The sequence below is a fragment of the Mustelus asterias genome, unplaced genomic scaffold (assembly GCF_964213995.1).
Source record: "Mustelus asterias unplaced genomic scaffold, sMusAst1.hap1.1 HAP1_SCAFFOLD_681, whole genome shotgun sequence".
Lineage (NCBI taxonomy): Eukaryota > Metazoa > Chordata > Chondrichthyes > Carcharhiniformes > Triakidae > Mustelus > Mustelus asterias.
Genome location: NW_027590630.1, coordinates 44,080 through 66,035, shown reverse-complemented (window position 1 = coordinate 66,035; position 21,956 = coordinate 44,080). Strand labels below are relative to the sequence as shown.

The 21,956-nt window shown below is 46.0% G+C and overlaps 1 protein-coding gene across 1 annotated transcript in view; it reads left to right on the top strand.

Annotated features, from left to right (window-relative positions):
• Nucleotides 1-1,238: 1,238 nt before the first annotated feature.
• LOC144487260 (uncharacterized) overlaps nucleotides 1,239-21,956 on the top strand; it is a 62,493-nt gene continuing 41,775 nt past the window's right edge. The window contains exon 1 of the mRNA XM_078205342.1: nucleotides 1,239-1,509. Coding sequence (XP_078061468.1) covers nucleotides 1,348-1,509 — 162 coding nt within the window. The 5' untranslated portion in view covers nucleotides 1,239-1,347. The remainder of the gene's footprint in view (nucleotides 1,510-21,956) is intronic.

Genomic DNA, 21,956 nt, shown 5'->3' with positions numbered 1-21,956 from the left:
TAGGCTACCTTCCCACCTAAAAGCTCCAAATCTTGTTGGGTTTGCCTGCGGCTCTCTGAAGTGGAGAGGTGGTCCCTCGTTCAAAGACACTATGTGCCCTACTGAGGTACCTGGAATCAGGAAGGTGGGGCCTCAGAGTGAGCCATCCTTGCTGGTGATCCCACACCTCCCTCCCCCCATCTCCAATGACCAGCATTCCCCTTCCAGGGAACCCCACTTACCTGATTCCAGAGGATTAATTGTTGATTCCCAGTGCATTACTGGGAGTGGGCAGCTCTCCTCGTGGTGCTGCCGAACTACAAAGCTGCCAGCCTCAAGAATGGGATTTCTGCCCGACGTGGGCCTTACTTCAGTGGGAGCCCTGATGGTTTCGGAATAGTATCAAGCCTCCTGTGTAGAGGTAATGTGGAGCTCCCATTGGTTCTCCATTGGGTGGTTTCCATGTCCCTGCTATTAAATTTCACCCATAGCTTTGTAAAAGGTCCTGATCTATTGAAGATTAAATAATCACTCATCAGGTTTATAAATCAACCGTCCATCCATATTAGTTCAGGTTTTAAGAATAGCAACACATGATTTTTATAACAAATTGCTTGGATTAAAGGGTTTCTCTCGATTTGAAATTAATGTTCTGCCTTGTGGTGCCCAGAAGTCCGAAATGACCATGCTATTTTAGACAAATGCAGTAGCTTTCATCCAATGTGTTGCAAATCAATGTTATTGTTGCCATGGTGCAGATTGTAGTGCAGAGTGAGTGATGTGGTATTTGACAATATAGTTCCTAAATCATTTTAGAGTAATATAACAATATAACAGTACAGTTGGCATGAGTGTGAATTGATCCCCGGAACTCTTTGTATTAAAATTCTCATCGGGAACTACATTGATTTGAGGAATTTACAAATACAGAATGACCAATTTTCTATGCAACCATTCCCAGACAATACAAGCCAAATATTATCTCGCTCCTGTTAGTGTATTTGTTTCAGAAATTGTGAAGCAAATAGGTTAAAAGTACACTTCCATTGATGTTTGACTCTGTATTTCTTAAATCAGTTTGTCGCATAACATGTTTTCAGGTTCCTATTCTTTTGAAATAACTTCCTCTTGAAAGAAATTTGAACCCTAAACGTGTCTCTCAGAATATGGTGCAAGTCCTGTAGGTGTCCTGTTCCTCTGACCCTGACATACTGTTTACCCCTGACCTTGCCAGCGCACAGTGCTGTGCCTCACTCACTCCCTCTTGGTGTGTGTGATCCTTGGCGATTGCTGCTCGCTGGAAGGATCAGCGCGGGAAGGCGAGCAGCTGAGATCAAGCTGCGCATTGGGCTCCAGCGGGCGGGGGTAATGGCGCTTCATCTGGACGACTCCTTCCCTTACCAGAGTCTGCTGCTGAAGAAGGAGACGGGCGCCGCGTCTTTCCTCGCCCGGTACCCGGAGTACGACGGCAGGGGGGTTCTGATCGCTGTCTTGGACACGGGAGTGGATCCGGGAGCACAAGGACTGCAGGTAAAGGCAGGCGATCGCAAGCTAGGCCTCGTGAAGCCTCGGCCTCTCGTACACAACACAGCCACGTAGACTTTTAGAAGCGGCATTAAATCGACCACCATTCACCTTGGAAACAAGATATTATTATCTTACACCACATTTAATACATGTAAAATAGCATTTGATTACAACCCGGATGTGTTAATAAATTATTGGATGGTGGTGATGAAGATTTAACTGGCCTCTTTCAAATGTGCAGTTTTAACACTTTGCTCCTCTCATCACTGTGAGGTTATTAATTCGTGCATATTTATTCACTCATTTTGATATTCCCACTTAATTAGTATAGTATATTAGATAACTGGCTGGACCAAGTATACTGGATATTGAGTTCACTCTTTGAGACCAATTTCCTCTGTGCCATGAATAGTATAAGTTTATTATCATGACTGTTAGAAGATTGTGGAGAGATGTGTGTCTGCATATATATATATATATACATACACACACACGCCCTTGGTCAGCTGGCATTTGGGGAAGGGATGTGTATTATAACAGTACTTGTGCTCAATTTCCAGTGACCGGAAACTACAGGCTTTCCTCTTGACAGTGCTATGACAATGCACAAGCCGAATTTCATGTTTGATCTAGAGTGGAATTTTGCGATATAAATAATTTTTCCAGTCACCCTTTTATTTCTTAGCAAGGTACCAAGGTTACACTTTAATGTACGGTTAAAAAGTTGTATGAATTATTTCATCCTTCATTGCATATTGTTTATAATTGCCCGTGGAAGCAATTGATCTATTATATCATTTTGGAATAAACAGACAATGCAGTTCCCAATATGACCTCAAGAAAAATAAAGTTTTTTTTCAGGTTCCAAAGAATATTATGTCACCCTCTCCCCTCCACCCCTCTCCAAAAAAAACCAAACTTCCCTGCCTGCTGATAAGTCAGAAAATGAAGGGAGAGTGACAGCTTCCAAAAATTAGGATACCTTTTAAATGTGTTAATTAGGAACCCAGTGGTGTACTACATACAGAAAAATGAAGAACTGGATGTAGTTTGATCCTAAATTTCTAAAATTAGATTGGTAAGTTATTAAAGTGAAGTTGAGGTCATCATAGACTTTTGACCTTTTCATTTCACTCATTTAAGCACATTTTAAAGTGTAATTAAATTAGAAGGCCAAAATCTTGTTTTTAAATATTTTTACATGTATTGAACTGGAAATAATGCCTCATACACAATTATGGTTGATCATTCCAGTTACTTTCATGTAACTGTCACAGGACATAATGGATGTGAAAACTTAGAAAATTTTTTGCTGCGGAAAGAGCTCATTTGGTCATCTTGGCCATGCCAATTGGGAAAATTGTCACCCAGTCCAATCTCTCCTTCCAGCTCTTGGTCTCGAGCCCTGTAAGTTAAGACGTTTAAAGTGCATATCCAGATTTTTCTTAAATGTGATGTTGCCTCTACTATGCTTCCAGGTGGTTAGTTCCAGAATCCCATCACACTCTGGTTGGCAAAATTGTATTGCCACTTTCTCTAATCTATAGAATGTATAGAACGTTGGTTCGGCCGCATTTGGAATACTGCGTCCAGTTCTGGTCGCCACACTACCAGAAGGACGTGGAGGCTTTGGAGAGAGTACAGAGGAGGTTTACCAGGATGTTGCCTGGTATGGAGGGGCTTGGTTATGAGGAGAGATTGGGGAAACTGGGGTTGTTCTCCTTGGAAAGACGGAGGATGAGGGGAGACTTAATAGAGGTGTATAAAATTATGAAAGGCATAGATAGGGTGAACGGTGGGAAGCTTTTCCCCGGGTGGGTGGTGACGTTCACGAGGGGTCATAGGTTCAAGGTGAAGGGGGGGAGGTTTAACACAGATATCAGAAGGACATAGTTTACACAGAGGGTCGTGGGGGCCTGGAATGTGTTGCCCGGCAAGGTGGTGGAGGCGGACACACTGGGAACGTTTAAGACTTATCTAGATAGCTATATGAACGGAGTGGGAATGGAGGGATACAAAAGAGTGGTCTAGTTTGGACCAGGGAGCAGCGCGGGCTAATTGTTCTTTGTTTCTCATTTCAAGGCTTCATTCTATGATCATCTTGCTGGTGCCAGTATAGAGCGAGACTGCGGATAGTTGGGAACCTGTCTCGGGGGCAGGGAATTCATATGGTGTTCGTGGAAGTGGAAATGAATAGGGTTGGGAAGCATTTTCCGATCAGGGCCAGTGTGATCTCCTGGACTCGTTTCGATCGCCTCAGGGGGTCGGAGAGGAATTTCCCAGATTTCTTTTCCCCATATTGGCCCTGGGGTTTTCACTCTGGGTTTTCGCCTCTCCCTGGAGATCACATGGTCTGGAATGGGGGGGTGGGGGTGAGTTAATAGGTTGTGATGAACAAAGCATCGTAGCTGTGAGGGACAGCTCGGTGGATAGGATATTAGTATGTAGATAGGCTGGAAAATTGGTCGGGGATCCTGGATTCAGGATTCAATCCTGGACCGGGGAGCGGCGCGGGCTTGGAGGGCCGAAGGGCCTGTTCCTGTGCTGTATTGTTCTTTGTTCTTTGTTCTAATCCTTCTGCCAATTTATGCCCCCTGGTTATTTCTGCAAACAGAAATTGGTCATTCCTATTGTTGGAGTAAAATTGAGACTGTTCAAGCCATTATTGTGACTTATAAAACTTTTTAAGCCATCATTGTGAATGTAAAACTTTTTAAGACAAGAAAAGTTGTGTATGTAACTTTTGCACTCTGTGGTTAAGCACAAACACTCGAGCCTTGACTAGTGACAAGCTGGGGTGAGCCATGTCTCATTTTTAGTGTAAAAGTGCAAAGCAAGCAGGAATAGTCAGACAGCAAAGGACAAGAATAGTTAGGTCGCTCAGGGGCAGATGGCCTGAAATTGGCCTAGAACAGTGAGGTATTTTCAACGAAATGTTATTGATAACTAACTATTGTCAAGGGGCACACTTGGCCAAAGTATGTAACCGCCTACGGCTGGATGCAAAACTGCTGATGTTTGCGATGTTTTAACGGATATAAATGCACTTGCTGCCAAGCCAGATTGAGGAACTCTGCCCAGAGATCCTCCCAAAGCTTCGATTCAATAAACTGCATGTTGAATCTCAAGTCTGATCTCCGAGTGGTGACTTTTCCCACAACACCTATTGACGCCATCTAGGCTCTTCATACTTTTATACAATTGAGTTAAATCTGCCCTTAGGTCCTATTTTCCAAAGAAAACAACTCTAGCTTATCTAAAGGAGCTAATTACATTAGCTGATGTAAGCCTGCTATTCAAAAAGGGAGTTAGAGAGAAAACAGGGAACTATAGACCGGTGAGTCGAACTCTAGTTGCTAGAGTCTATTATCAAGGATTTCATAACTCGGCATTTAGAAGGCAGTGGTATAATCAGACAAAGTCAGCATGGATTTACAAAAGGGAAATCCTGCTTGACGAATCTATTGAAATTCTTTGAGGATATAACTAGTAGAGTTGACCAAGGAGAAGCAGTGGATGTGGTTTATTTGGACTTTCAGAAGGCTTTTGACAAGGCCTCACATAACAGACTACCATGTAAAGTTAAAGCACATGAGATTGTAGGTAATGTCTTGAGATGGATAGAAAACTGGTTAGCAGCAAGGAAGCAAAGAGTAATAAATGGGTCTTTTACCGATTGGCAGTCAGTGACTCGTGGGGTTCTGCAGGGATCTGTGCTAGGACCCCAACTGTTCACATATATTAATGATTTGGAAGAGGGAACTGAGTGTATTATCCCCAAATTTGCAGATGATACAAAGTTGGGTGGGAGAGTGAGCTGTGAAGAGGATCCAGAAGTGGGGATCAGGATATTGAATTTGATGACCAGCCATGATCAAAGTGAATGGTGGAGCAGGCTCGAAGGGCCGAATGGCCCATTCCTGTTTCTATGTTAATCTTCACTTGTAGCTAAAATTTCCTGTTCTTGGACTACATCAAATACTCTACCCTAGTTGACTCTCCTTGTTATTTCCTGAACAAGTTGAATCATATTAGTCTGAAATGAGACCTATCTTTAACAAATCCACGCTGACTGCCCCTGGCTGATGAGTACCTCGAAATGACAATTTATTTGGTTTCTCAGAATTCTTTCACTTGCCCACCATTGAGGTTTGGCTGACTGGTCTGTAATTACTTGTACTATCCTGTGTCCCTTTTAATACAGCAGTATAACATTAGCAGTCCTCCAGTAATACCCCTGCAGCAAGAGAGGATTGGAATAAGATGGTCAGAACCACTGCTATTTCTTCCCTTGCTTTAGCAGTCAAAGCAAAAATTGAAAATTTTGACTGGTCCATTGGTGATGGTATTATTTGATGTCAAACAATTTTATATGTCTCTATGTGTATCATATCAGTTGTCAGGTACCTTTATATTTTTTAATTGTTATATGATGCAAAAAGGTTAAGTTAATTTTAGGTAAATTGAGCGAGATGGAATCTAAGCTTTATAACAACCGACAAAACTTAATACTTTTAAAGTAACTTTGATAGAAGAAAATACGTGTCGGGGGATATGTAAATAAAAAGTCTTGTGTATGGTACACATTTCCTGTGCACAAATCTTTTAGGATTTTACCTCAACATTTATAATAACAGTTGGTTAAAAAAACACTGTAATTGGTTTCCTGTCAGGGTGTAGATGCAAGTTCCTGCCTTTTGTGGTGCAAATTGATGAGCAGAGGCATTCTACCAATTTTCACTCAATGTGAAGGTAACTTTGATTTTTAATCAATCTTATCTCATTTAAATTTTTAAAAAATTATTTTCTTTTATTATTCTCTCCCTTGCCACCGTCTGAAATTCTTCACAATTCCTATCCATGATGCAGCCTCAAGTCATGGGCCAATTTTTTTCCGCCTTATTCAGCTTTGCATTGCAACTCTCGTGTCAGACGTAGACCAGGTTCAAGTTCCGTTCCTGTCCTCTTCCTCATAGACACTGTACTGTTCCCTTCTAACACTTGCCTCAGCTTTCTGCACATAATCAGCTGGGCAGCAATATGCACATTTTAAAAACATAATATTTCATAAACTTAGATCAACTTTTTTGATGAAATAACTTTTGTATGTATATAGACAGAGACAATCATTTACAGAGCATTTTTTAACCAGTTGCCCATTATAAATGTTGATGTAAAATCCTGGAAGTGTGTACCATACCCAAACTTTTGAATTATATGTCTCCCCAACATGTTTTTCATGCATCAGAATTACATCCAAAGCATTTAGTTTTATTGCTTATTATAAATAATTTAGATTCCATCCAGTGCCATTGTTTTTCATGTTTATTACTGACCATAGAACCATTGAAAATTACAGCTCAGAAACAGGCCTTTTGGCCCTTCTTGTCTGTGCCGAACCATTTTTTGCCTAGTCCCACTGACCTGCACTTGGACCATATCCCTCCACACCCCTCTCATCCATGAAACCGTCCAAGTTTTTCTTAAATGTTAAAAGCATTTACCACTTTATCCGGCAGCTTATTCCACACTCCCACCACTCTCTGCGTGAAGAAGCCCCCCTAATATTCCCTTTAAACTTTTCTCCTTTCACCCTTAACCCATGCCCTCTGGCTTTTTTCTCCCCTCGCCTCAGTGGAAAAAGCCTGCTTGCATTCACTCTATCTATACCCATCAAAATCTTATACACCTCTATCAAATCTCCCCTCATTCTTCTGCGCTCCAGGGAATAAAGTCCCAACCTATTCAATCTCTCTCTGTAACTCAGCTTCTCAAGTCCCGGCAACATCCTTGTGAACCTTCTCTGCACTCTTTCAACCTTATTTACATCCTTCCTGTAACTAGGTGACCAAAACTGTACACAATATTCTAAATTCGGCCTCACCAATGCCTTAGATAACCTGACCATAACACTCCAACCTTTATACTCGATACTCCGATTTATAAAGGCCAATGTACCAAAGGCACTCTTTACGACCCTATCCACCTGTGACGTCATTTTTAGGGAATTCTGTACCTGTATTCCCAGATCCCTCTGTTCAACTGCACTCTTCAGAGTCCTACCATTTACCCTGTACGTTCTACTTTGGTTTGTCCTTCCAAAGTGCAATATCTCACACTTGTCTGCGTTAAATTGCATTTGCCATTTTTCAGCTCATTTTTCGAGATGGTCCAAATCCCTCTACAAGCTTTGAAAACCTTCCTCACTGTCCACTACACGTCCAATCTTTGTATCATCAGCAAATTTGCTGATCCAATTTACCACTATCATCCAGATCATTGATATAGATGACAAACAACAATGGACCCAACACTGATCCCTGCGGCACACCACTAGTCACAGGCCTCCACTCAGAGAAGCAATCCTCCACAACCACTCTCTGGCTTCTTCCATTGAGCCAGTGTCTAATCCAATTTACTACCTCCCCATGTATACCCAGCGACTGAACCTTCCTAACTAACCTCCCATGAGGGACCTTGTCAAAGGCCTTGCTGAAATCTAGGTAGACAACATCCACTGCCTTCCCTTCATCCACTTTCCTGGTAACCTCCTCGAAAAACTCTTAATAGATTGGTCAAACATGACCTACCACACACAAAGCCATGTTTACTCTCCCTAATAAGTCCCTGTCTATCCAAATATTTGTAGATCCTATCCCTTATCACACCTTCCAATAACTTGCCCACCACCGACGTCAAACTTACTGTTCTATAATTTCCCGGATTTCTTTTGGAACTTTTTTGGAACAACGGAACAACATGAGCCACCCTCCAATCATCCGGCACCTCCCCCGTGAATACTGACATTTTAAATATGTCTGCCACGGCCCCTGCAAGTTAAACACTACCTTCCCTCAAGGTCCGTGGGAATATCCTATCCGGTCCTGGGGATTTATCCACTCTGATTTGCCTCAAGACAGCAAGCACCTCCTCCCCTTTAATCTGTAAAGGTTCCGTGACCTCCCTACCTGTTTGCCCTATTTCCGTAGACTCCATGCCCGTTTCCTCAGTCACTACGGATGCAAAAAAACCATTTAGTATCTCCCCCATCTCTTTTGGTTCCATACACAGTCTACCATTCTGGTCTTCAAGAGGACCAATTAAAATTCTCCTGAACACATTTTACAAACTCTACCCCGTCTAACCCTTTAACAGTATGCAAGTCCCAATCTATATGTGGAAAATTAAAATCCCCTACTATCACAACTTTGTGTTTCTTGCAGTTGTCAGCTATCTCTCTGCTGATTTGCTCCTCCAATTCTCGCTGACTATTGGGTGGTCTATAATACAACCCCATTAATGTGGTCATACCATTCCTGTTTCTCAGCTCCACCCATAGGGCCTCTGTAGACAAGTTCCCTAATCTATCCTGCCTGAGTACCGCTGTAACATTTTCCCAGACCGACAATGCCGCCACCACCCCCCCACCACCACCCCCCCCCCCACCACCACCACCCCCCCCCCCCGCCCCCCCCCCCCCCCAACCTTTTATCCCTCTGCCTCTATCCCGCCTGAAACATTGGAACCCTGGAACATTGAGCTGCCAGTTCTGCCCCTTCTGTAGCCAAGTTTTACTAATGGCTGTAATGTCATATTCCATGTGTCTATCCACGCCTTTAGCTCATCTGCCTTCCCCACAATACTCCTGGCATTGAAATAGACACACCTCAAAAGGTTATTTCCACCACACTCAACCCTTCCATTTGTGATTTTGCTTGAACTAACCTGTCTTTTTATCCCTGCTCCACTATCTGCTCTGGCGCGCTGGTTCTCATCCCCCTGCAAATCTAGTTTAAACACTCCCCAATAACACTAGCAAACCTCCCTGCAAGTATATTGTGCATAATTTCAAAGTTTGTGCATGATAGAAAATTTGGAACTGTAGAAAACAGGAGGGCAGTACCAGACTTAAAGAGGGACATGCAAAACCAAAGAACAGTGCATGCTGGAAACCTGAAATACAAATACACGATGCTAGCCAAGTCAGGCAGCGTCTGTAGAGGAAGAAGCAGAGTTGGCATTTCAGAACTGTTATGTTTCATCAAGTCACTGACCTAAACTGTTAACTTCACAGATGCCTGACCGGCTGAGTCTAGCATTTTTGTTTTTATATTTCAGAGGAACACAGTCATTCTGATAAAATAGGCAGGAACATAGCAGATGAAAATTAGCAGAGGTATGAGACGATGCATTTTTGAATGAAGAATGAGAGGGCAGTATAAAAATAAATGGTATCAATTTAAATGGAATGCAGGAATATACAGACCTGGGCATTCACATACAAATTTCTGGGCAGGTGGCAGGACAGGTTGAGAAGGCTATTTTTTATGAACGATGTGGAGTCCTTATGGTATTTTCAACTCTCAAGGAATGACCAGGAGTTACTTGTAATGATGAATTTCTCCCCCAAGTGCTGCCTCTAGCAACCCGGGAGATCGGTGATTTAAATGTTCCACTGGAGCGGAAACTTTGCCATTGCTCTCAAAGAAGCCTGCAGCTTGATGTGGGACTCTGGAATAGTGGGGAACCTTAGAAATCAGGTGGAGTCTTGAGTGCGGGTAGTGACTAGGGAATGGGAGGAGAGGAAGACTGGGGAATTGGGGTGACAATGAAATCGGAGTATGGGGTGAGAGGGAGACTGCTATGGCAGATTCTGGCAGGGCTGGGAGAGGGGAGCGGAGCATCGAAATGAGTGAGCAAGCGGGGGAGCAAGTGGGGGAGGGGCTGAGACATGAGCGGGCTGGGCAAATGGAGCGAGTGAGCAGGTGGGCTGGGGGGACTTCGGCTTTGAAGCGAGAAAGTAGCATGGATTTGACAGACTGTGGAGAGCAAGTAGGCCTGGGGAGGGCGAGGGCCCGGGGAGGGTGAAATCCTGGTGGGCCCGGGGGGTGGGGAGGGTGAGGTCCTGGAAGGCCCACGGAAGGTGAGGTCGTGGTGGGCTGGGAGGAGACAATGTCGTGGTGAGGATGTGGGAGAGAGAAACGAACAAAGTGTGTTTGTGTGTGGGAGCGAGAGTGAGATACTGACTGAGTGGCAGCACGGTGGCACAGTGGTTCACACTGCTGCCTCACAGCGCCAGGGACCGGGGTTCAATTCCAGTCTCAGGTCACTGTCTGTGCGGAGTTTGAACATTCTCCCCTTGTCTGCATGGCTTTCCTTCGGGTGCTCTGGTTTCCTCCCACAGTCTGAAAGACATGCTGGTTTGGTGCATTGACCATGCTAAATTCTCTCTGTGTACCCAAACAGGCGCCTGTGTGTGACAACCAGGGGATTTTGACAGTAACTTCATTGCAGTGTTAATGTAAGCCTACTTGTGACGAATAAACTTAAACTTGATATGAAGGGTGAAGGCGAGAGACTGAGTGAGTGAGTGCGAGTGTGTGCAAGAGACTGAGTGATTGTGAGGCTGAGTGTGAGAGAGAGGGAGTATGAGTGTGAGTGATCGCGAGATACTAAGTGTGAGTGAGTGTGAAATACTGAGTGGGGCGAAGTTTCCTGTTCCGCCCACCATGAGAACCGGAGCGGACGAGAGGCTGACCATGGAAAAGTCCGTTGACCTCGGGCGGGATTTTCCAGTTTCGGGGCGAGCGCAGCCAGAAAGTCCCCCCCAGTGAGGGAGCTAGTGAGTGAGTGTGGATGAGTGCGGGAGAGTGAGTGAGTGAGTGCGGGAGAGTGAGTGAGTGCGGGAGAGTGAGTGAGTGAGTGCGGGAGAGTGAGTGAGTGAGTGCGGGAGAGTGAGTGAGTGAGTGAGTGCGGGAGAGTGAGTGAGTGAGTGAGTGCGGGAGAGTGAGTGAGTGAGTGAGTGCGGGAGAGTGAGTGAGTGAGTGCGGGAGAGTGAGTGAGTGAGTGCGGGAGAGTGAGTGAGTGAGTGCGGGAGAGTGAGTGAGTGAGTGCGGGAGAGTGAGTGAGTGAGTGCGGGAGAGTGAGTGAGTGAGTGCGGGAGAGAGTGAGTGAGTGCGGGAGAGTGAGTGAGTGAGTGCGGGAGAGTGAGTGAGTGAGTGCGGGAGAGTGAGTGAGTGAGTGCGGGAGAGTGAGTGAGTGAGTGCGGGAGAGTGAGTGAGTGAGTGCGGGAGAGTGAGTGAGTGAGTGCGGGAGAGTGAGTGAGTGAGTGCGGGTGAGTGAGTGAGTGCGGGAGAGTGAGTGAGTGAGTGCGGGAGAGTGAGTGAGTGCGGGAGAGTGAGTGAGTGAGTGCGGGAGAGTGAGTGAGAGTGCGGGAGAGAGAGAGTGAGTGAGTGCGGGAGAGAGAGAGTGAGTGAGTGCGGGAGAGAGAGAGTGAGTGAGTGCGGGAGAGAGTGAGTGAGTGTGGGAGAGAGTGAGTGAGCGGGTGAGTGAGTGCAGGAGAGAGTGAGCGAGCGAGTGAGTAAGCGAGTGAGCGAGTGCGGGAGAGAGTGAGTGAGTGTGGGAGAGAGTGAGTGAGCGGGTGAGTGAGTGCAGGAGAGAGTGAGCGAGCGAGTGAGTAAGCGAGTGAGCGAGTGCGGGAGAGAGTGAGCGAGTGCGGGAGAGAGTGAGCGAGTGCGGGAGAGAGGGAGGGAGAGAGATATGACTTACTCTTTTTTAATTTAATTTATTGTTAGGACATTGCTGTACTTTTCCTCACCAATTCTTTTCCCTTAAAACCTCGGCATGTTTTTGAAATTGAGTTTATTGCTGTGCCAGAGCTTTTCTGTGTGAAATTTGTTCCTGAACCCCCTGAGTGAGAAAAATATGCAAATCTCCCATCCCAGCCACACACCGCCGCCACCCCCCCCCCCGACCCCCCCCGGCCACCCACCCCCCCCCCCCCCCCCCCGGCCACCCACCCCCCTCCCCCCCCCGGCCACCCACCCCACCCCCCCCCCCCTCGACCCCCCGCCCCCCGACCCCGACCCCCCCCCCGACCCCGACCCCGACCCCGACCCCCCCCCCCGACCCCGACCCGACCCCGACCCCCCCGACCCCGACCCCCCCCCCCCGACCCCGACCCCCCCCCCGACCCCCCCCCGACCCCGACCCCCCCCCCGACCCCGACCCCCCCCCCCCGACCCCGACCCCCCCCCCCGACCCCGACCCCGACCCCCCCCCCCGACCCCGACCCCCCCCCCCCCCGACCCCGACCCCCCCCCCGACCCCGACCCCCCCCCCGACCCCGACCCCCCGACCCCGCCCGACCCCGGACCCCCCCCCCCGACCCCCCCCCCGACCCCCCCCCCCCGACCGCCCCCCCCCTGACCCCCAACCACCCGAGCTACACCCCCCCATCCCAGCCACCCCCGCCCCTTCCAACCCCAGCCACTCCCACCCCGGCCAGCCCCCCCTCCACCCTGGCCACCCCCACCCATCACCATCACCACCCCAGCCACACCCCCCACACCGGCCAATGCACCCCCCCCCTGCCTGGCCACCCTGTCCCCACCTCCACGCCGACCACTCCCCCCCCGCCCCACCCCGGTCACCACCCCCGCCCCCACTCCCCCAGCCACCACCACCTCCCCACCCCTGACAAGAGAAAAGATTGGACAAGTCAGGTCTAACACGTTGCTAACCTTCATTATTAGATGGTATCATTGTCCTTGTTATAGCCATCTTTTTTCTGATTTTTGAGATGTGTCACAGACAAGGCTGGGATTTATTGCCATCCGTACCTACCCTGTGAAGGTGACAGTGGGCTTGCTTCTTTAATCATTCGTAGCAGTCAGATAAAACTAAATGACTTGCTCAGCCACTTCAGCAGCAGTTAAGCATGAACCACAGTGGCGGGGAGCTGAATGGGTGAGAATAGGAAGTATGCTTTCCTCAAGAGCATAACTGAACCAGTTAGGTGTTTAAGACAATCTGCCAGTTTCATGGTCACTTCCACTTGTATCATTTTTTTAAATTTCTAGATTTTCTTATAAATGGCCATTAAATTCTCAAAATGCCACAGTGAGATTTGAACTCACATTTGCCAGATTATTAATCTTCAGATGAAATCAAACAAGCTCGCCAGCTGTATCAAATTGCTGCAGAGGTTCAAGGGAAAGGCCTAGCATCACTCTCAGGGCAATCAAGGCTGATCTTGTCAGAGATACTTATGTTCCAAAATGGTTAAAGACAAAACAAAGCAGATTCGATTTTTTCAACACCTCAGTTATCTCCATGATTAATTTCTTTCAGTGCAGCCAACAGCCTTTTCAAAGCATATTTAATATTGTGAGCATATGGAACATAAAATGGCCACATTTTTGCTTAATGGCTGTAATTCCAATAGCCAGATTAATCCTTCTGTTTGAAAGGTTGTAAGTAAGCCATTACACATTTTTAAAGAACGTAAATCCATTACCTCACTAGTTGTGCAATTTCTTACTTTTATTTCATTAACACAGGAGTACTTTCAAGTTCCAGTGTGCCTCAGATGGATTTTCCAATCTTGTGAATTTTACTTTGAAATTATACCTCTTTTGAGGCATCTAAAAGCAAATTAATAACTGTGTCATTCCTTAAACTTCATGTACCTGGACCCTGGTACTAAACAGGAAATCAATCATTCGGGAATAAGATAAAGAATTTATTCGCGTGGGCACAGTAGTTTCCAGAGGTCGCTTTGACAGTGCAATTTGCCCAGAATCGGCAAAAGCAGTATAAAATGGAATTTCAAATCAAGTTTCAATGATTTTTTTGTACTAGTTTATAAACATAGTGCTGGAATCCAACCTGGCCAACAAAACCGACCTACATAGAGAGCAAATTAACACCATGGTATGTTTCCACTAATTCTTTTTTAGCTTACTTGGTGGATATGGGCATTACTCACAAGACGAGAATTTGTTATCCATCCCTAATTGCCCTTAAATTGAGTGGCTTACTATGTCATTTCAGAAGGTAGTTAACCATATTGCTGTGGATGGAAGTTATGTAGGCCACATTAGGGAAGGATAGTAGATTTCCTTTCCGAAAGGACATTCGTGAACTAGATTTCTTTTCTTATTCATTCATGGGACATGCACATTGCTGGCTGGCAAGCATTTGTTGCCCAAATGCTAGGCAAATCGTAATTACCCTTGGGAAGGTAGTGGTGAGCTGCCTTCTTGAAACGCTGCAGTCCACTGGCTGTGAGGTGACCCACAACGCCATTAGGGAGGGAATTCCAGTATTTTGACCCAGCGACTGCGAAGGAACGGTGATATATTTCCAAGTCAAGATGGTGAGTGGCTTGGAGGGGAACTTGCAGGTGGTGATGTTCCCATGTATCTGCTGCCCTTGTCCTTCTCGGTGGAAGTGGTCGTGGGTTTGGAAGCTGCTGATCTTTGGTGAATTTCTGGAGTGCATCTTGTAGTGAGTACACTACGGTCAAATGTGGCCTTGATGTCAAGGGCTGTCACTCTCGCCTCACCTCACCTCTGGAAATCAGCTCTTTTGTCTGTGTTTGAACCAAGGCTGTAATGAGGTCAGGAGCTGAGTGACCCTGGTGAAATTTAAACTGGGTACTGAGCAGGTTATTACTGAGCGAGGACTGCTTGATAGCACCGTTGATGACTCTTCCATCGCTTCACTGATGATTGAGAGCAGACTGATGGGGCGGTAATTGGCCAGGTTGGATTTGTCCTGCTTTTTGTGAAGTGGACAATATGGCACTTGGTGTGTGTTAGAGTAAGAGCAGAAGAGTTTTGGATGATCATGTATCAGGGTTTCAAGAGTAGGCAGGCGTGTGGATGGGTCATTGTTATGCAGGTTGAAGTAAGCAGTCTTTATGCTTAAAAGGATGTGGCGTCAGAAGCTCAGCCCAGAGTCAAGTAAGATAGAAAGAATTGTATTAGCTTTATTGATTGCTGCTCTGTTTCATGTTGGACACGTTTAGCATCAAGTCTATTAAGACTCCTGGTTTTGTTGCAGTTTTAGCTTTGCTATTTAAACACTTTTCACTGAGTATGTGTAGCATCTATTTTTCCTTCCTCAGCTTTGGTCAGAGTCCATCTAAAGAAAGGATATACTGGCCTTGGAGAGGATGCAGTGCAGTTTCACCCAATTCATATCAGGTTCAAAGGTTTACATTATGAAGACAGGGTTCATAAAATTGGGTTTTACTCCACTAAGTTTAAAATATTGAAGAGCGATGTAATTGAAGTGTTTAAAATGATAAAACAATTTGATAAAATAGATTTGCTCTTTCCTTTGGCAGGTATAGGACAACTCTAAAATTAAAACTAAGCCATTCAGTCATGAGCTCAGGAGACAATTTTTAATACAAAGGGTATTGAATATCTGGAACTCCCGGCCCCATGAGGCTGTAGTTGCTGGCACAGTTGAAACTTCCAAGACCAAGATCCATAGATTTTTATTCAGCAAGGAAATTGGTGAATGGAGTTCAGGTACAAATCAGCCATGATCTAACTCTCGTCAACAATCCTTTGAGAAATTTCCCACTCCTCCAATGACTCCCCTTGTCAGACCCAATATAGACTGAGACCTAACTTAAATAATTCGACCATCCCTGGAACTTCCTTTCGAATCAACGTCAAACCAATTTCACGAGTACCATGCACACTTCTGCTGATTCTGTGCATTGACATGAGATTCAGGGTCACTAAATGATCTGAATTAAAATACCTATGAAGTATAAAAGCTCTTCAACAAGGCCTCATTTTTCTTACTTTTTGCTAATGCTCTTTTTTCAGTTTTTGGAGGAATCAGAACCTTCACATCAGCGCTAAAAATGGAGAAGCAACAGATTCATCTGATATTTCTACATTGCCCTGCCATTCATGAAGTATTCTTCCTCGCTAAAATTAGGAGAATCCCAGAACTGGTTAAGGGATCACTTTTTACTCTAACTGGTTTCACCTTTTTTGATAAACTCTCAAAGGGACACGAGATTGTTGTGGCAGATGACTATGAGATCCTAAAGGAACATTTCTCATCAGTATTTACTGTTGAGAAAAGCATAGATGATAGGGAACTTGGGGAAATAAATAGTGATGTCTTGAGGAGTGTACATATTACAGAGAAGGAGGTACTGGAAGTCTAAAAGCACAACAAGGTAGATAAATCCCCGGGACCTGATGAAATGTATCCCAGGACATTGCGGGAGGCGAGGGAGGAAATTGCGGGTCCCCTTGCAGAGATATTTGAATCATCGATAATCACAGGTGAGGTGCCTAAAGACTGGAGGGTGGCAAGTGTGGTAACTTTGTTTAAGAAGGCCTGCAGGGAAAAGCCTGGGAACTACAGGCTGGTGAGCCTCACATCTGTAGTAGGTCAAGTTGTTAGAAAGTATTTTGAGAGACAGGATCTACAGGCATTTAGAGAGGCAAGGACTGATTAGGGATAGTCAGCATGGCTTTGTGAGTGGAAAATCATGTCTCACAAATTTGATTGCGTTTTTTGAAGGGGTAACCAAGAAGGTAGATAAGGGTAGTGCAGTTGATGTTGTCTACATGGACTTTATCGAGGCCTTTGACAAGGGACCGCATCGTAGTTTGTTGCATAAGATTAAATCTCACGGGATCCAGGGTAAAGTAGCCAAATGGATACAAAATTGGCTTGATGATAGAAGCCAGAGGCTGGTTGCAGAGGGTTGTTTTTCCAACTGGAGGCCTGTGACCAATGGTGTGCCTCAGGGATTAGTGCTGTTATTTGTCATTTATATTAATGATTTGGATGAGAATAAAAGAGGCATGGTTAGTAAGTTTGCAGATGACACCAAGATTGGTGGCATAGTAGACAATGAAGAAGGTTATCGAGGATTGCAACGGGATCTTGATCAATTGTGCTAGTGGGCTGACGAATGGCAGATGGAGTTTAATTTAGATAAATGCGAGGTGATGCATTTTGGTAGATTGAACCAGGGCAGGACTTATTCAGTTAATGGTAGGGCGATGGGGAGAGTTACAGAACAAAGAGATCTAAGGGTACATGTTCATAGCTTCTTGAAAGTGGAGTCACAGGTGGACAGAGTGGTGAAGAAGGCATTCGGCATGCTTGGTTTCATTTGTCAGAACATTGAATACAGGAGTTGGGATGTCTTGTTGAAGTTGTACAAGACTCTGGCAAGGCCACACTTGGAATACTGTGTATAGTTCTGGTCACCCTATCATAGAAAGGACATGATTAAACTGGAAAGAATGCAGAAAAAATTTACTACCATGCTACCGGGACTTGATGGCTTGAGTTATAAGGAGAGGTTGGATAGACTGGGACTTTTTTCTCTGGAGTGTAGAAGGCTGAGGGGTGATCTTATAAAGGTCTATAAAATAATGAGGGGCATAGGTCAACCCAAAGGAAGGGAAGTCTAAAATTAGAGGGCATAAGTTTAAGGTGAGAGAGAAGAGATACAAAAGGGTCCAAAGGGGCAATTTTTTTCACACACAGGATGGTGAGTGTCTGGAACAAGCTGCCAGAGGCAGTAGTAGAGGCGGGTACAATTTTGTCTTTTAGAAAGCATTTAGACAGTTACATGGGCAAGATGGGTACAGAGGAATATGGGCCAAATGCGGGCAATTAGGAATTAATTGGGAGTTGGCAATTAGGGGTTTAAAGAAAAGGGGCAGCATGGACAAGTTGGGCTGAAGGGCCTGTTTCCATGCTGTAACCATCTATGACTCTCTGGGCCCGATTTTACCATTGCATCGCGCCCATTTTTGGGTGCAAAAACTTGGTAAAGTCGGGCGTGAGGCAATTAGCACGATCCGCGCCTGCGTCTGCACAGATGCCCACTTTACCAAGGCCACTTTATCAAATGCATGCATTTGAATGAATGGGCTGCCCGGCCAACTTCACCAGCATTTCTCCCTTTACCATCACGTTCGCCCATCCAGATTCGGCACAAAACAGACATGCTTGGCAAAGGTCTGTTTCGGGTGCTCCAACCTCTGAAGAGGTATGTTTAGAGCTTCCAGCGGCTCTCTAACTCAGATCGATTGTTGGGAGTGGTCGGGGGGAGGGGCAGGCGGAGGGAGACGATCCAGATCATTCTCTGGTTGGTTGGGTGGGTGGGGGGGGGGGGGGAGAGAGAGACCAGAATCGCTGGCTCCTTAGTTTGGCTGATGTCAAAACAGAGCCAGCATTTTTGGGTGTTCAGGGGAGGTGAGTATTATCACGGTTACAGGAGGAAGTATTGTTGAAAGGGTCGGATGGGTGAACATTTTGGGGGCTACGGGAGACGGTGAATATTGTCAGGGAGGTGAGGGACAGTGAGCATTGTTGGGAGGGTGTTGGAGGTGTGAGCATTGTTGGCATGAGGGAGGGATGAGCATGGTTAAGGGTGCAGGGGTGTGACCAGTGTCGTGTGCTAGTGGGCGGGGGGGGGGGGGGGCGCTTTGTTGAAGATGCAATGTGGGTGAGGAACATTGTCAGGTTTGTGCAGGGACATTGTTGGGGGCTGCGCAGTGGTGATTATTTACAAGGGGGTGGGGGGTTGCAGAGTGGTGAGCATTGTTGTGCGGTGCAGGGAATGAGCATTATCAGGAGGGTTGGGGGGGAGTGAGCAATGCCAGGAATAATTGAGAGAGGTGAGCATTGTTGGGGGTGCAGGGTAGATGAATGTTGGGGAGTTAGAATAGAATAGAACAGTACAGCACAGAACAGGCCCTTCGGCCCACGATGTTGTGCCGAGCTTTGTCTGAAACCCAGATCAAGCTATTTCCTCCCTATCATCCCGAAGTACTCCATGTGCCTATCCAATAGCTTCTTAAATGTTCCTAAAGTTTCTGACTCCACTATCCCTGCAGGCAGTCCATTCCACACCCCAACCACTCTCTGAGTAAAAAACCTACCTCGGACATCCTTCCTATATCTCCCACCATGAACCCTATAGTTATGCCCCCTAGTTACCGCTCCATTCACCCGAGGAAATAGTCTTTGAACGTTCACTCTATCTATCCCCCTCATCATCTTATAAACCTCTATCAAGTCTCCTCTCAACCTCCTCCGCTCCAAAGAGAAAAGCCCAAGTTCCCTCAACCTTTCCTCATAAGACCAACCCTCCAAACCAGGCAGCATCCTGGTAAATCTCCTTTGCACTCTTTCCAGTGTCTCCACATCCTTCTTGTAGTGAGGTGACCAGAACTGCACACAATATTCCAAATGTGGTCTCAGCAAGGTCCTGTACAGTTGCAGCATAACCCCACGGCTCTTAAACTCCAACCCCCTGTTAATGAACGCCAACACACTATAGGCCTTCTTCATGGCTCTATCCACTTGAGTGGCAACCTTCAGAGATCTATGGATATGAACCCCAAGATCTCTCTGTTCCTCCACATTCTTCAGAACCCTACCTTTGACCCTGTAATCCACATTTAAATTTGTCCTCCAAAATGAATCACCTCGCATTTGTCAGGGTTAAACTCCATTTGCCATTTTTTGAGTGTCACAACTGGTGTTGTGACCAGTATCAGAGATTATGGAGGGGAAACGGTGTTAGGGGAGGCTGAGCAGTGATGTGAGTGGTTGAGGAAGAAACCTAACAAAGACAAGAGATTTAAAATCTCTTCAGGTCAATGAACTTAAGGGATATGTATTCATAAAATCAGAAGAATTAGGAGAAGTTGTAGACTATTCTGCCAATCAAACTCAGCCATTTGATAAGATCTTGGCTCATCTGACTGGCTTTACCTTCACTTTCCTGCCTGCTCCCATAACCTTTGACTCCCTTGTTAATCAGAAATCTGTCTTACTCAGCCTTGAATATATTCAATGACCCAGTCTCCACTGTTCTCTATGGAAGAACATTCCAAGGAGAGCATGCATGCATATGGCATGCTTGCCTTTATAGCATATGGCATGCTTGCCTTTATAGGATGGGGCATAGAGTATAAAAGTTGTGGTCTGATGTTGCAGATGTATAGAACGTTGGTTCGGCCGCATCTGGAATACTGCGTCCAGTTCTGGTCGCCACACTACCAGAAGGACGTGGAGGCTTTGGAGAGAGTACAGAGGAGGTTTACCAGGATGTTACCTAGTATGGAGGGGCTTAGTTATGAGGAGAGATTGGGTAAACTGGGGTTGTTCTCCCTGGAAAGACGGAGGATGAGGGGAGACTTAATAGAGGTGTATGAAATTATGAAAGGCATAGATAGGGTGAACGGTGGGAAGCTTTTCCCCAGGTCGGTGGTGACGTTCACGAGGGGTCATAAGTTCAAGGTGAAGGGGGGGGGAGGTTTAACACAGATATCAGACGGACATATTTTACACAGAGGGTGGTGGGGGCCTGGAATGCGCTGCCAGGCAAGGTGGTGGAGGCGGACACACTGGGAACGTTTAAGACTCATCTAGACAGCCATATGAACGGAGTGGGAATGGAGGGATACAAAAGAATGGTCTAGTTTGGACCAGGGAGCGGCGCGGGCTTGGAGGGCCGAAGGGCCTGTTCCTGTGCTGTATTGTTCTTTGTTCTTTGAGAGTTCCTCTCAGGATCTACTCTCAGCACCTCCCTTGTTGAGCCCCTTCAGAACCTCACATGTTTCAATATCATCACCTCCCATTCCTCCAAACTGCACAAAGTATAGGCCCAACCTGCTGAACCTTTCCTCATTAGACATGATCAAGGGCATCAGTGCAATTAGGTTTTGCCACAAGGCCTTCCCAGATTGCTCGGTGAGGATTCAAGCTGGAGCTGGGACAGGAATATCCAAAGTCTTGAGCACTGGATAAGCAGTGAGAAAGCACTGCTCAGTAGCTGATTGGAAACCTGGGCCAATACTTCAGATAGGGTCTGGTCAAGTTTAAGGAGAACTTTCTCCCTGTGGAATTGGGTTGATAACTCTAATTTATCCTGTCGAGCTGAACATGTGACATCTGCCAGCAGTGTGAACATTGTGAGGGAACCCAGAGTTATAAGATTAAAAAGCGTGATTTCCCCTGTGAAGTCAGGATAAAAATCAAAAGCTGGATTCATCTGCTGCACAAAGGTTCAGAGGTTTATAAGCATTCCTTGGCATAATTGTGTGCTCAAGGACACTAACATCATGGGGCATACGATATGATATATCCTTCTTCATCAGGCAGTTTGTGAATAACAGGAACTGGCATCTACATCACCACAGCAATGCATTGATAAATTGTAAGATACCATAGTCTAACAATGATGTGGAGATGCCGGCATTGGACTGCTGAAGGAAGCTCATCCCTCTGAATTACTCCTGGCATTGTTCACTCCCCCAACCCTCCTGATGATGCTCATTCCCTGCACCACATAACAATGATCATCACTCTGCAACCTCCCCCCGCCCCCCCACCTTGTAAATGTTCACCCACTGCTCAGCCCCCACCTGCTGAAGGAGCAGCGCTCTGAAAGCTCGTGATTCCAGATAAACCTGTTGGACTTTAACCTGGGGTTGTGGGACTTCTTACTATAATCTAACAATGGATAACATTAAGGATGGCCTTAAATCACTTGTCAATGAATTCTGGAGGCAGAGTGAAACAAGAAAGTGTCCACCATCTACATCTCACAGTATCATGTTTACTCGAAGAATGTTGACGAAAACAAAAGATGTTGG